At 37.9% G+C, this 13,228-nt stretch overlaps 1 protein-coding gene across 1 annotated transcript in view; it reads right to left on the bottom strand.

Moving 5' to 3' along the window:
- Positions 1-13,228, bottom strand: part of LOC135073792 (A disintegrin and metalloproteinase with thrombospondin motifs 1-like) — a 60,758-nt gene that overhangs the window by 13,569 nt on the left and 33,961 nt on the right. Inside the window, exons 9-14 of the mRNA XM_063967971.1 lie at positions 12,823-12,968; positions 11,795-11,913; positions 10,188-10,296; positions 8,994-9,364; positions 6,351-6,451; positions 730-852 (exon numbers count right to left, since the gene is read on the bottom strand). Of these exons, the coding sequence (XP_063824041.1) occupies positions 730-852; positions 6,351-6,451; positions 8,994-9,364; positions 10,188-10,296; positions 11,795-11,913; positions 12,823-12,968 (969 nt within the window). The remainder of the gene's footprint in view (positions 1-729; positions 853-6,350; positions 6,452-8,993; positions 9,365-10,187; positions 10,297-11,794; positions 11,914-12,822; positions 12,969-13,228) is intronic.

The raw sequence follows: 13,228 nt of genomic DNA on the forward strand, positions 1-13,228 counted from the left end.
TGGACAAAGGCATCCCCTTAGGATTTCCACAACGCCCGGTTTTGCGCTGCCCGCTGCTCTGTTCGTTTCTCAATGCGTTTGTAAAAAGGCGGAATTTAATTATGTCGTGGGCTGCAATGCTTACCTTTTTGCTAAGAGGAGAATGGGTAAAATAGGGTCCGACCGATGGGAAAATCAACCCTATTAGGCTAGTCGATAAAATTTCGTGGTATAGGTAAAGGCGGCCGGATTGAACGTTTCTTTATTCATAATAATCGTTAGCTCACCTTAGATAGCAGATCTCCATAAATATGTTATAACTGTTAGACTATTGTAATCACTGACTGAATGTTGTGCTAATTGAGGAAAGTTCAAATAATTTAGAAGCAAGGTTTGGGGAATGTGGGTCACCACATGGTAATAAAATGCCAGCCTTTTTTAAGACTTCTACGATTTTGCTTTTAGCCCGGGGGTCCCGCGCACCTCCTACGTTACCGAGAATCGAAGCTATCGTTGTGGGTAATATAAAGTGTAGTTCATTTCAGAGGGCTGAGTGTGAGTTTACATGAAACGTCCTCACCATTGAGCGCGTTAAAAAAATATATATAAATTTTAGTTGTTGAAAGTTTCCTCAAGGTGCGCTGTACAATCCGTCATATATTTATTGACATTTTTTTTACGCGCTCACTTCACTAGTGAGAACGTTTGATGTAAAGTCACACTAAGCCCTCAGGCCAACCTCCTCCTTACCTGTGAGTGTTGCATTTCTCGTACCGCTGCGGCGGGCACCTTTGTCCGCGAAGGCATCGCGGGCGCACCAGGCGCACGCCGCCACCACACGACGCAGAACACTGGCCCCGCTCCGTCGACCATCTAGAGAAAAAACAGAAGCATCTGAACAGGAGTTAACCCCCTTTTTGAAGTCTGTTTGAGGACCCATTGATTTTGGGGTAAAAAAGTAATGTGTACTGTACAGCCAATCAGTACCTAAAAGCTACAGGTAAAGCGCAAAACTGAGTCGGTTTCTGCGGTAGCGGTGGCCCGGGAGTGGTGATATGTGCCGTAACAGAGTTATCATGGGATGCATCATGTATTTTAAGTTTCCGAAAACGTCCTCCCGTACCTACCGCTTTTGTAATGCAGGAACTGACCTAGTTGTTCGCTATAATCGCTTCTGAAAAGGCGCCATGGTCAGTTCTGGATGCACACAAAATCTAAAAATCTTTTGTGAAAATGTCCACATAGCTGACCAACTAAGATAAAAAGTAAGAAAATTAATAACTGTAGAATTCGTAAATGCTTTTCGAGGATAATTTGCTTTATGGGGGAAAATAATGAAACAGAGAACAAAAGAATTTTCCATTTAATTTGCTCAGTGAAACGAGTTAGATAGAATTTCGCGCCCGCGACGCGAAGGCGCGATATTACGACAAAGCTGCCGTTTGAAATATGCTCCTAAAATGTCAGCAGCGTGATATGCATTAGCGTGTTGAAGGAGACGATTTTTGGATTTTCCCGGCTTGGTTATTGTATAGGGCCTTAATTAACTCAATATTCATACCTAATACCTACGTTTATTGTTAGGTAAATAATATACAGGCTGTCCCAAAAAGTAGTGTCAAGCCGAAGCCCAGAGCCCATCCTGTATGTTGTAAAAAAAATCATAACTCGTAAACTATCAAAAATCGCGGAACATACATGGGGGTGATTTGGATAGCCCTAGTGATGCTCTACCTCTGGGATTTGGCTTGATACTACTTTTTGGAACATCCTGTATAAGAGGGGGCAAATGGAGTTGTCAGTCATTTAATAACCAATGTTAATCAACTAACTACCAGAAATGTTGTTAATGCGTTGTTTGAATGCAGCAATACAGTGTCATTTTAGTCCCTTTCCAGAGGCCATTAGTATCAAGTGCAGTCGACACTCGCCTCGGGATTCGCGAAGCTCGCGTTAGGTAAAAGTTTAAAATACCGTATAAGGTGCAATTTAAACTTTCACGAGTTGATTCGAGCACACTGCAAACTACAATATCGACAGCTGACATTAAAACTACTGGAAACTAATATTTCAGCATTTAGTACGTGTCAAAGTAAAGAAGCTTGAATAAAATTAAATTCCTTTCAAATATGAGTAGAGATTGACCACACTATCTCGCAATTAGAGATTTAGATAAACCACAGTTAGTGACATTTTGAGACGGACTAAAAAATTGAATTGCCAAGTCGAATTTGATTAGGCTTCGGAGAAATCGTGATTTTGAATTCTCGTTACACTGAATGCTTTCTCAGAAGATTATACACTATGTTTTAACTTCATTTTATTAGGCTAAGCGAACATTATCTTAGAATACCAACAGAAAGGCCGCCCTAACTGACGTTAAATTGACTAAGACCGCAATCTATCACTCAGATCAAAGAGCTCGTTAAAATCTAGCCTAAACACTTAAAGCACTAAGACTGACTTAAGCGAGTAATTGGTGGATTAAGTACGTATATTTACTATGTGTTTAAACTTTGGGAGGTAAATATTGTAATAATTAAACATGTCTGGAGATATGTAAGTAGGATGGGAACTCGTGTGAGGGTATTTGATTGACATAACCACTGATTATACAAGGGGGATTGGTTAGTTTACATTTATACTAGCATTTGCCTGTGGTTTTATCCACTTGGATTTTAACTTCCGTAAAATAAAATACTATTTACTAATACATACTAGTAGATCTCGCTTTCATCTCTCACCAGGATATCCCTCAATCATAGCCATATACTCTTTCTAGTCTAGGTTCTATATCTCTCTAATAAAAATAATCGTATGTATTTCAGAGTTTAGGAGTGAAATGTAACAGACAGACTGTTTTCGCCTTCCTATATTAATATAATATGAATGAAACAAAAGCAACGATCTTGGTGTAGGATCACAGTCACATCCATTATCACTATTAAGTCAATATTTATTCGCATAATCATGTCTTTATCTTCGACTAAGGTGCTTATATTATGTGTATTTATGCCATGAATTTACCTTTAGGAAAGAACTCCTCAAGGGCAGCCATAAATAATCCTTTCAACGTAATTCTGTCGGTGTTAATATTTAATGGTGTTGGAGCGTGTTATAGAGTGTTACTACCCGACTCTATAATACGGGTTAGGTACACAACCCTTATTTAAGTTGTGGGTAAGTTTTTCTATGAAAGTGGCTGCCACTAGGCTACTGCATACTGAGGTTGTTTACTTAATTTTGAATTTTAAAAAGTGGTCTAGTGGCTCTATGTAACCAGACTTAAAATGTAATGTGTAGAATTTATTAGGAGAGGATAAGGTAAGGTGTATTTTAGATTGACGTCTATTCATTTTGCAATAATAAGTTAATTTACGTTTGTTGTAGAAAATTACTTATATTTATGATAGAATTGCAGTACACCTACTCGTAAGTCTTACTTTAGTGTTTCGGTGTCCTTCTAGACTTGGTACCTAATATGTGCCATTATTCATTCTATATTTACATCAAGTTGACACAATACAACATGATGTTGTATACAAATAAACAATTTCTTCAATTACATGACTAGCTAGACCTAGAAGTTTATACCATGTCAGGAAAATAAAGCTAAGTCGTTCGTTAAGACTTAGTTGTGCGTGACTCTCTCGACTACTTAGATATCATAGAAGCCTGCAGGATAATGCTTATCTTATTGAGTAAATATTTACGGGAATATGATGCGTGTGAATTTAAGAGTAAAACTGAGTTGGAATGAAGTATTTGTACAGCCTTAGATATTACTTGTGAATAGAGTGCAGTTCTACGAGAAGCTCGGGATTTGACGCTTCGACGAATTTGAGCCCGCGGCATTTCATGATGGATTTTCCTTTGTATGCACACAAAAAGGAAAATCAATCGTGACAAGCCGCTGGAGGCTGCTGAATGTTGCAGTAGCAGCAATTGTAAAAAAAAAGAAAAACAGAGTTTTGTGAATGGTTTTGTGAAGCTGATAAAAGGTCAATTGTTGGACTCGTACACAAAGGGATCCGTCCCTTCGGACAAGATTGAACCCTTTTTTATGACTTTTATGTAATCTAAATCGGCACGATTAACGCCAGTTCTTGTTCCTTACGTTTTACTTTTTATTATGTCAGCATTAGAAAAACATAGCTTGAGATAGATAGGTAGTTAGTTACATTCTGCTGACAGCTAGATAGTGGAGGTATAATAATTGGGTCTCGTTACTACTAGGTAACCTTTTGGTGCGGAACCCTTAAAAAGCGGTCAATTTGTAACTTATTAAAAGCATAGGTTTTAACTGTTTCTAGTCAAATCCTTGACCGTCTGTATTATAAAACAATAAAAGAAACAAGAAGTATCAAGGAATAAAAACAAGAACACCTAAATTACCTATTTCTCAAAGTAAATTCGATTTTATACAAAAGAAAAATAGTGAAGGTTGCTTTGAAGTTTGTTTAAGCGAAGGCATCCAAAGGCATCGATGGCTGAAGTTTCGCGCCTGTAAGCATCTTTGGGAACAAGGAAAGTATCGAGGAAGGCAAATATTCACCGAAAGTTCACAAAGTATCGGGAATGTCGAAAGCTCCCCAGAGGCGGTATCGAGTAACTAGAATATTGTTTGTGCATCTATGTTTATTTATTCAACTCTGGAAGCGCTCAGCGAACGAACGGTTTGTGTACAATTGGATTACTTACGTTACGGCATGCAGTGCATTCAGGATATATTTGTAGTTTTGCCTCCATTTGTGAACTATATTGTATCGAACTTTATTTTTAACTTTACTGCCTTCTTCTACAAACCTAAGTAGGTACTTATATTCATTATAGCTTTAGAACGTTTAAGATTAATTAAATATCTAGTAGACTTTACTACAGATACGTGTGTAAAATAAGAAAATAACTCAACGAGTAGAATAAAAGTAACTAGGTCAATCTATCTTTTTTCTGCTTACTGACCTTATTATTATGAAGCGCCCCCCTGTTTTTGTCCATTTTGTATATTTTTTCTTCTTGACTTGCTTCGGTATTTGTAGTTATATTGCGATTAAACAAATTGCTACGACTCGTGAGAGCCACAATTTAAGTTCGCAATATCTACGAGTTTAACTACGAAGTCCTTGAGCAAAGGAGTTACGGCGATGCCAGCATTTCTCGCTATTAGGGCTGTCGGGCACTGTACAAATCAGACAAGCGACCTAGTTTCGCGGTAAAATAAAAATAAAACCCGGGGATCTGTTTATTTTTGCCGCCCCCGCCGTTTTATTAAACGCACACTTCTGGCTGTGGGCTGGTAATCAGATTCCTTTGCTGCAAAGCGATTTTAGTTCTTTAGTTGACACAGCTGTTTGTTTATGGGATTGCGGGATGATCTTAAAATACGGGCCTAAAGTTTAATGAAAAAATATTTTTCATAGAGCTTGATAGTAGATTACGATAAGTAATTATAACAGTATTATTACTTTACTAATTTCTTACAAGAGATATAATTTCAGCAGGTAATTTATTTCGGGAATGGGTGTCGGCATAGATTTTGTCGTGAGGTAGGTACCTCTTTCATTTTTTTTAATCAACAAATAAAATTCTGTGAAGGGTGTGATTGCAGTCTAGATATTGAATTTCAATAGACTGTTGGCTTCGTATTTCATGTGTTTCATAATCATTAGTATTTTTTATTGAAGCTAGCAACCCTATAGTCACATGAGATGTCAAACATACGTCACTCACGTCGCCTGCACATTACGTCTCACACTCGCGCTGTAGACGGTTACATTTTATTAAACGCCAAGATCCGCGGCATTGCACGCGCCATTGCGTTTATAGCCTCCAAATTGAGATTTATTCGCCGTGAAAAAGCTTTGTTGTATTTCATATCCTCACACAAAGGGAGGGAATATAAATTAAGTAATATGGCAACACTTGCCATGGAGCTTAGTTGTAACATAAAATCCAATAGACATCGCAAACAACTTTGCCAAATGAAAACTGTTCTCGTGCTGGCACTCACAACATTTAGAGCGTAGGTAAATCATGTGAATAAACCCGCCTTTAAAAATGAGAGAAGCAATAAGTTTAATGCGATAAAAAAGCTAAACTTTAGATAACACGTAAACAACAGCTAGTCAATTTCGATCATTCAATCTAAAACTGATCTATTGAAGAATTTTACCATTTTGAGTTACGTACGGCTAAATTTTTGTAGCAAAATCTCCCATAATGCTTCGTAAGAGCTTCCTTACCTTGGGGTACTGTCGTCTGTTCACAAATTCCCAACACCACAATACAACTAGGTACATTGAAAGCTGAACCAATAGGATTACTGATCATTATGTTCGCAAATCTGCTTTTAATGAACATGCGAGCATTACCTGTACTCCAGGGGTCGGTAGCGCGACGCCGGCGTGCTGTGGTTGACGGCGACCACCACGCTAGCTACCTCGTTATCCGGCACTCGGTGCTCGGGGACTGCCTGGTAAATAAACATATCAATAATCATCTAGTAATATTATTGTGAATGCGACAGTAATTCTGTATATTTGGATAATTCTACTTTGTTCACCTGGGTGAAAGTGGAATTTTTAGTGTGCTCATTTCACCTCAGAACTACCTATTTCACCTAGCTTCATTTTCCAGGTGAATTGAGTCGACTAGTGGTCGCCTTAGTACACCTAGGAATTCATTCACCCAGGTGAATAAGATGCGAGTACCTGGGTGAATTAATTCATAGGTAAACAAAGGCGACTGCTTTAGTCGAATCAATTCACCTGGGTGAAATGGTTCCCAGGTGAAATGAGACCACTAAAATTCCACTTTGTTCACCTGGGTAAGTTCAATAATACCTGTCTGTGTAAGTATATCTGTTGTTACGGTAAACTTTACTTGAATCTTGGAAAGTGACGACAAAAACAAACTAGTTAGGTTAGACGGATTTTGAAATGCGTGATAATAGTTGTAGAGCATTTCTTATTTAGGAATTTGAAAATTCTAATATTGGTAAGTAACAGTGATTGGTTTAGAATAGTTTTGAATACTTTCAAATTTTGTTTTGCGTTTATCTAAGCCTAGTTATTTGTTGTTAAGGCAGTGTAAACTTATTTGCTTAAATTTTTTATCAAAGCACCGCACAAAAAAAAAATCATGCAGGCGAGACGCATAAAATTTATCAGCATGATTCATCTATTGAACCAGGATCGTTATAAAGTTCCGACGGTACATAAAAAAGGGATCGCGTATCAAACCGGGTCCGGTGACCCCTGTCACTCTTTTCAAAACCGGATACTGTGCAAACGTAATAATTACCAGCTGTAGTCCTACAAATGGCCCTAAACAGCTAAATAAAACCTCGGCGAAAACAAAACTCGTCGCCTAAACCAACCTCGCGGAAAATAAGGTCACCACGTGTGACAAAAAAAGCCTTTTGAATAAAACACTGTAAAGGGAAATGAGATGTAAAGTCGGCGTGAGTTCCCAATTAACGTCAGTGCTGAGTTGGAAGCGGCCGTGAATAATTAAGGACTACCCTTATCATCTAATGTTGTGCTTGGTTACACTCTTCATAGTTCCCTTTTGTATGTAGCTCAGGGTCAACACGTAGCGCCGAGGTTTGAATGTAAAGCGGACCCGTGGAAGTGATTCAAATTGTGCTCAAGTTATGAAATTGTGTGCTAATTTTAGTCGCACGTGCGCAAATAAGGCCGCGGGAAAATTATTGTTAACAATCCTTTCTAGAATGTTTATTATACACGTTTCACTTTAGGAAATAGTTTTAAAATTAAAGTTTCTCTGACTCAGATTGAAGAAAAGTTAATGTAATATCTTGGAGTAGACTAAAGAAGAATAGCAACATTGTTTAGAAAAACCAGTCTAGTGTGTGTTGATTTTGGACTTCGTAGTCGGGTTTCATAGTCCAATACAGTAGAATAAATTGTTTGTATTTTCATTATCTATGTTGAAACGGGTTCCTGTATCGAAAAATAATCCTAACAATACGAGTCAAAAATAACAAAACTTGACGGGTAGATAAGGGAGGTATGATAAAGGTTCATTTTTGTTTTACAACGGATCCCCAAAAAGCAATTAGCCAGTTTCCAGAATGGCAATTTTTCCAACAATATTTCTTTCTCGTTTCTTAACAATAGAAACCCTCTTACCCTGACAAGTTAAGGCTGAGAGGAATGTTATAATTAAAAACTTTACAATGAACAAAGTTAGTACTATCCGCTCTCACAGTCCGTTGTTCTTTCAAGTTTGTATTACACAAACTACAAGAAGTTACCACTTAAAACTTATGCTAAGTACGCTTTTAGTACAAATACCTTGCCTGCTAGTATCAATTTAGAGTTACGATGTAGTAGATAGTAAGTACTGAAGTCAAATATCGTGAAATCACAATATCCTAACTAGGGCTGCTCACATATAAAATACATCGATGTTTTTATTAGACGAAACATCGGAACAGATGGATGTTTTTTCAATATCTAAGATATTCTTATTTATTTTGTTTGCCCAGTAAACGAAACATATTCGTCGATAAAAAACACTGTCCTAACATTATTTTGCTTATATCATTCAGCGTTAGCATTTGAAGCAAAACAAGAAGGAACTGGACTCACAACTTTTCCATAGGATGACGCGTCAGTAAATAAAATCTCCGTATCGTCGAATGGATTTGTCATATCGATATTTAATATCATCTCCCTAATCTCATAAGATTTTGTGCACTATGTAGAAAAAGCTTACATCCTTAATAATATTCCTGGTAACTTTACCTTCCAGAGGGTAATAGGTATGGAGTGTGGGCATAATATTTGAAAAATATTTATTTGATCCTCATATTTGTAACAAAATGTAATGCGAGTTACCTTCCAGGAATAAGACGGCTCTTGACAATATGTTTTAAGAATTTCAATAATCTAAGATCGGAAACCTTAATAGGGTAGGTACCTGCTTACATAACATGTCCCATTTAATGACGGATAATATTTGTAATGTATTAAAAGCGTGGAACTTACCATAATCATCAAATCCGTTTGTAGCCTCGAGTTGGCAGTGATAGAAATGTCAGTGTCAGTCTGATTCCACCTCAGGAGGGTTCCAGCTGCCACCACGGAACCCTCCCACCCGTAACGTTCACTCCCCTCCTTTATATTTATCACGTTGTTATCAACTTCTACAATCTGCAGGTTCTGAGGGACAGGCTCATATTTCAAGTAATTGTCTTGGTAATGGTCAGTTTCGAATTTCCTTGAGTTGTGTTTGCTCAGTTCGAGAATGTGCCGATCCCTTTTGCGCTCTCGGATGGCTATTTTAAGGGGAATGGGGGTGGATATTTTGATGGAGACTTGGTGGGCGTCGTGCGGTATTACTACCATGCGGGTCCAACCTAAAACAAAGAAAAGTAGCCTAAAATACTTACAAATACAATAACAAACTATCAAAGAACATAATGAATTCAAACTGGATGAACTTTTAGAAGGTAAAGTAGGGCAACTACTTTAACCATTGTAGCAAGAGACGTCTCTCTTAGACTTCACTAATAGAATTCTCAAAGTTGGAAAAGAAAAATTAAATGCAGTTAGCAATGAAATAGTAGGTAATTTAAACAGAAAAACACTACTGTGAAAATTGGACAAAACGTGTTTTCTGAACAACTTTAGTGGACAATGTGGACATGAAATAATTTCAGTCGGTAATCACTTATCGGCAAGCGACAGCCATTAATTGGCTGCCTAACCGAATTATTCATCCATCACTATCACACTAATTAAGCGTGATGCAGACCATGAACAACAAATACTACATTGTATAGATAGTACGATAGCAGGTGCGGTGCACTTTGGAATTTGTTTTTTTTTGTTTTATTTGTACATAAGACAGTTGTCATAATTGTGTGACCAGCAGTATTTAATAGATCGATCAGTGTTAGTAGTAACCATGAAAGATTAGAACAATATGATTACATATTTTATGTACTTCGCAACTGTCCCTAGTCATAGATCTAAAAGTTTTAAAATCTGGGCACCATTTCTGACTAGGTACAAGAGACTCAAATGTGGGCCTCAAGTCCGCTAATTTACAAATGGCCTAATTCTGCTATTATGAAAAGACCAATGGTTATCCAGTGACATTCCATTGAACTGCCATTGGACTACTGGTTTGAACTGGGTCAAAAATATGTGCCATCATCCCATGTCGTATATTGTTACCTTTTTCAAGATGTCTGGTGTAGATGTAGGTGTTATTGCTGCAGTATCCATCGGGACACCAGTTGCAGCCCAGGTCGGTCGCGTTGCATTGACCTCTTACGCACGCGCCCTGTTGGGTTGAAAAACTTGTTAAAATTGTAAATAATTATCATGCATGGCATAAAAATATCATACGATACGAGTAACTCGTAGTTACTTACTTACTTCTAAAGAGCTACTTTATTAATGAAAATATATTATGAAGTAATTTATTTGAGAGACCATGTTTATTTTTGTGCTGCGTGCGAGTGAATTGGCGAAGTACATACATGTTATGGTCAAATGAAGTTGTTACATATTTTGGTGCGTACCTAATTGGTGAACTATTGTCGAAGCTTTTTGGCGACGAATATTATTTTACTCAGAACATGATCAGGAAAATCATAAGTCAAATTCTTTCTGATTCTCAAATAAAAATTATACGTTGAAACTACTTGAAACCTAATTACCCAATTTAATATTCTCTACTTTAATTTTAATTCCCTACTTTCCAGTTCTACACAGTACCCCGCATTAGTTTTCCTCAAAGCTCGCTCTTCTAATTTCCAAGGACCAACTTTCAGTTTGAGCAGTTTATTACATTTACTCAACTTTGAAACAGTTACAGTAGTTAGCAAGGTAAATAATTATTTGGTTATTTGTTGCATTATGATTAAGAGAAAGTCAACGTAAATTAAGCGAACTTCCATCTGTACTAAAGATTAGTTTAAAATTACAAAATTAATCTGTTACTGTGTACCAAAATGTTGTGAAATCTTAAGCTAGACTAATCGTAGATTTAAAAAGTTGACCGAGTAAAACAGCGTTGATATCAGCTAGCTAAGATTTTTTACTAAACATTAATACAGAAACGATGACAACCAGACGCTGGGCCACAGTTATGATAAAAGGCCACATAAAAACGTCAGTAAACATTTTATTTCCCCACCCAGACCACTGTGTATTTTGTATTTCATAAAACAAGATAAATGAGAAATGAGTGCTTCATTTTTTAAAAGATCACGCCGGTTTTGGGCTGAAACGGAATGATTCTAACAAAAATTTCGCAACAAATTTTGTTCGTGGAAAGGAATTCGTTTTATAGGAGACTCAATTATTTTTCCATTTGTTTTGAGGCTTGTATAAGGGAGCAAAAGAAAGTAAAGTGGATTATTGTCGCACCGCCGGTCCGGGAGCCTCATTGAAATTCATTAGTTTAATGTAGGGTTCCTCGAAAATAAACGGCTGTAAACTGGCTAATAAAGACTTTTAATTTGAATCGGTCAATCCTCTTAAAGTTAAGTTCGATTGAATGGTTTATTGCCAAGTATTAAGTAATTAAGCCAGTCTCTCGGGTTCCTAATAAAGTTTCAATTGTATCTAAAATATTAGGTAAAGGCTATCAGTGAATGACTAGATTTCTAATAGACGTAACCAATTATTTTTTTTCATTTCATTCGTGGAACATAAGTATACAATATTATGTAGGTAGGTATAATCAGGTAGTCGGTATAACCTTCAGGCTTCAGGCTGCCTGCCTGACCTCTGAAAGGAAATACATATGTACATATTATTAAAATACTACGTACCTGGTAGCAGACATCAAAGGGCCGGTCGTAGCTGCAGGGCGCGCCGTCGGGCAGGGCTCCGAACGTAGACGCGTCCCCGCCAGAGAAATCCACACACCAAATTTCACATTGCTTGGATTCTGGGTAAAATATAAAGCAAAATTATATCAAAGTAATAGAAAAATTTGGTCAATGTTAAATTTATTTGTAAATGGATAATTAACGCCCGTATTCATAAACGATGCTTGTTTAAGGCTGAGTTGCACCACCTAACTTTAACGGTAACTATGACGATAACCGGTGCTTTTTGTATGGAGTTTGACAGTTTTTTGACGTTAGTTAAAGTCAAAATAAGATGGTGCAACCCAGCCTAAGTGAAGCAGAAAATCGAACGCACACAGCGTTGAATAGAGCTCTGTGATTGGTTCGTGTGTCACCCTGTGCGTCCATGCGCACTGTGAGACCTCATAGTAATGTTTGCGTGTCAATAAGGGCGTTAACCTCTTTCACTAGTAGGTAAAGTTCACGTCTGACTGCTGTCTTTGTAGATTAAGATAAAAATATCTTAGTAAAGATAAAGTTAGCCGTGTGGTTTCGTTAGAGTTGAAAGGACCTAAGTTTTCCTCTGGATGTTGTTAGCGCCTCTAACAACATCCAGAGGAAAACTTAGGTCCTGCGTAGACTAAGGGAAAAATATGCGAACATCAGTCCTCCTCAAGCCAGTGAACATTAGACCAGCGTGTGGGGGGTGTAGGCTAAAAAGTCCAGCATTTGGTAAATTAGAAAGAGGGTCATCATCAATCATCCTGCAGTCCTAAATGACTTGATGATAACTCTTTCATGATGCGAACAGCTGGGGACTGGTATTCATTGCCTGTTGCTGTCTTTCCCGAACATTATAATCCGAGCCTTTTCAAGGCGAGAGTGAATAGGCACTTACAGGGCAGATAATGTATCATCCTAGACTGCATCTCATTTAACATCAGATGCGATTGCGGTCAAATACCTGCATTGTTCTGCCTAAATAAAGTTAAAGTTGTACAACTTACCATCACTGTGCATAAACGGTATGAGCCTCCGATCCTGCCTGGCGCAGAGTTCAGAGCGTGCATCGCGCGTGTCAGCGCACGCTCTGCCCGCCCAGCAAGCCGTCACCTGCGACCCGGCGCCTTCGCAGGCGGTGTTTGACACTGACCTGTGGCAGAAAAAAAATGCCCGTTATTTTCTGAAAGTCAGGCACTTTTATAGAAATCCTAATAAAGACGTAAGTACTTACTTCTGCTTCAGGAATCGGAAGAGAATAATGGACTTCAATAGTTTCGAAAAAAAAAAACCGAATGAAGTTAGTCTTACACAATCCGTGGTAACTCGTCTTACTGGTTCTTCCACCTTTGTCGCTCGCTCGCTCCGATATGAGCTCGAACACTCGGTCCATGCACTACTTAGTAACTGTCA

The sequence above is a fragment of the Ostrinia nubilalis genome, chromosome 8 (assembly GCF_963855985.1).
Source record: "Ostrinia nubilalis chromosome 8, ilOstNubi1.1, whole genome shotgun sequence".
Taxonomy (NCBI): domain Eukaryota; kingdom Metazoa; phylum Arthropoda; class Insecta; order Lepidoptera; family Crambidae; genus Ostrinia; species Ostrinia nubilalis.